The sequence below is a fragment of the Gavialis gangeticus genome, unplaced genomic scaffold (assembly GCF_001723915.1).
Source record: "Gavialis gangeticus isolate Ggan-Ray unplaced genomic scaffold, GavGan_comp1, whole genome shotgun sequence".
In the NCBI taxonomy this organism is placed as follows: Eukaryota; Metazoa; Chordata; order Crocodylia; family Gavialidae; genus Gavialis; species Gavialis gangeticus.
The window spans coordinates 7703560-7706042 of NW_017728993.1; the positions used below are offsets into that span (position 1 = coordinate 7703560).

At 48.4% G+C, this 2483-nt stretch overlaps 1 protein-coding gene across 2 annotated transcripts in view; it reads right to left on the reverse strand.

Annotated features, from left to right (window-relative positions):
* Nucleotides 1-2477, reverse strand: part of CACHD1 (cache domain containing 1) — a 224106-nt gene extending 221629 nt beyond the window's left edge. For both annotated transcript variants that reach the window (XM_019528449.1, XM_019528448.1), the window contains exon 1: nt 2385-2477. In XM_019528449.1, coding sequence (XP_019383994.1) covers nt 2385-2429 — 45 coding nt within the window. In that variant the 5' untranslated portion in view covers nt 2430-2477. The remainder of the gene's footprint in view (nt 1-2384) is intronic.
* Between the last annotated feature and the right edge of the window lie 6 nt (nt 2478-2483).

Genomic DNA, 2483 nt, shown 5'->3' on the forward strand with positions numbered 1-2483 from the left:
TCAATTTTCTTATTCTCTAACACCCACCCCCCGCCCGACTCAAACACCCAAAATCAACCTCTCATCTTCTATTTACACATTTCCATCTGCTTTTCTGATGCTAAACCCTTCGGCATTTAAGGGATCTCTTACCACTCTGACCCCCAGTGACTGGAATGATTGTTTCCAAGGCCTCTCGCTGCTACCTCCTGCCTCAGTGACTGTTAACACCACCTCCATCCTTCCCCTCACCAGGAGTAGCAACTAGATACCCAGACAGGTGCCGCTGACTCCCTGACTCTTGTGTCTCCTTCTTTCACATTTCAGGTTCTTGACAAATACAGTGGTTGCCTCCTCTGTATAATCTCTTCCAACAAATTCCCACAGCCTCCCTCTCCATCTCAACAGACCAGATGCACCTACTTATCTCCCTCCTGTCTCCTGCCATTTTTAAATGTCTCCACTGCTTTCACCTCTTTCCCTTTTTGTCTCTCCCTCCTGCTGTCTCCCATCTCCTTTGCTCTGATCAAGCACTAAACCAAGTCACTCCCTTTTGCTTCCTTCACTGGGGTCTGATTTTGAGCTTTCTTTCAAGCTTCAAGGTACAGAAAAAGCTCTCGCTCTTCTTCCACAATACTATTAAAGAGTACTTATTCTTGGCTGTACTCTGGTTACAGTGAACCCGACTGCATCGTTGTACTATCCTATTCCATATTTCACCCACCTTTGCCCACAGGCACCTCTTTCAGCCAACACTGCCCTAGGTACCATGCACGAACAGCACAGAGTAAACCACATAAAGTCTGCACTCATTGCATGGACTCCTTTTTAAAGTATTAGCTTACCAATTTTCAACTCTTTAAAATTTGCAAGGAATCAGATACTACTGATGTGTATCATAATATTTTTGTTCTACTGCAGAAGTCAACAAAGAAGCTTCTAAAATCGCGGGAGGTTTGTTTTCACCAGCTTTAATCAAAAGCAGCTGTAACAATGTAATTGGAGGGGGAGGCTTCCCTTTAAATTGCTGGGTTTTAAAACAGCCAAAATATTGAAAACATGAAAAAAGGATTCATAATGGAAGCTCTGAAAAGCCTTCATCTACTAGCTTTGCGATGCTAATAACTTTTGGCCTCAGACTATCCAAGTGATAATAAATGCACTGTGTATTTTGCAGAGCCATTCACTCCCATCAAGATGTTTTCTGGAGCCAGCAATGAGGTACAATTCTTATGGAAGTGTCCTGCTTCAGCTTATGAACAACGAAGTGCTGATGTGGAAAATAACTCAAAATAGGGTCTGTGGGAGCTCTCTTGAAAAAAGAAAAAAAGAAAGAAAGAGACAAACAAAGGGATGCTTTGAAGCTGACAGCATTAGTCAGAAATGTGTTTGTTTTTTGCCTCTTTTTATATGCTGAGGAAATAGGCACAGAAACATCATTATACTAATTTAATTTTTACTAGAGAGAGGATCCAGCATTCACCCATCTACCACACGCACAACACAAGGGGAAAAGATCCGTGCTGTAGCACTGTAGATGGAAAAAGTGACTTTCTTGTTTTTCCCTTAGTTCAATATATCAATAACCCACCTTATTAAGTGAAGCCATTTAAATACACGATAAGAGACAACACGGTATTTTTCCCGCACAAAGCACAGCCCTAGGAGGCCAGCCAACACAATGATGTTTCAAAGGTGGGAGAATGAAGCCAGTTCGGGAGCAGATAAAGGGCCATTTGGGCAAGGACCCCTGCTGACTGCATGAAAGTGTCTCCTTTTCCATTGCGAGGCTTTTAAAACTGCATTTGTTTGTTGCTGACCATACCTTGGATGGTAAAGCCTTTGGGATCCGATTTCACTTTTTTTAGCTGGGGGGGGTTAGGGTTAGGGTTAGGGTTGGGACTGGTAGCAGATACTTGCAGCGTCCTCTGCAAGTGCAATCAAGGATGACAGAAATCACAGCCGCTGAGCTCCCGCGAAGGCAAGGACACAAATAATGGCTTTCCTGCCGGGGACAGGGGGTCGGACTCGATGACCTACCGAGGTCCCCGCCAACCCCAACGTCTCCGACCCCCTGAACCCTAGAGCAGGGGAGAGTGGGGATGGAGGAGGACAGTCCCCTTGACAGACCGCCTGCTCCCTCGTGCCTTGCCCCACCATTGTTGAGCGCGGGAGCCCATGGTGGCTCAGGACCACCCCTAGGAGGGGCTGGATGCGACCCTGGAGCGAGCCGGCACGGCACCAGACCTCTACCCACCGCCGCGTGTCGGTCAAGCAGCCCACCCCAAACCTCCCGGGGAAGGAAAGCAGGGGGTGCCCCTGACAAGAAAAGTTGCGAGGCTCGGGAGAGCCGGGGCCGAGCCGAGACAGGCAGGCGGGCGGCTCCCGGTCCCCTCGCGCCGTACCTGCATGGTGACGACCCCCAGTTCCTCCGCCGCCAGCCGCCGCATCTGCGTGGCCACAACTTGCGCCTCGTCCAGGATGGAAAACTCCGCCTCGGCCGC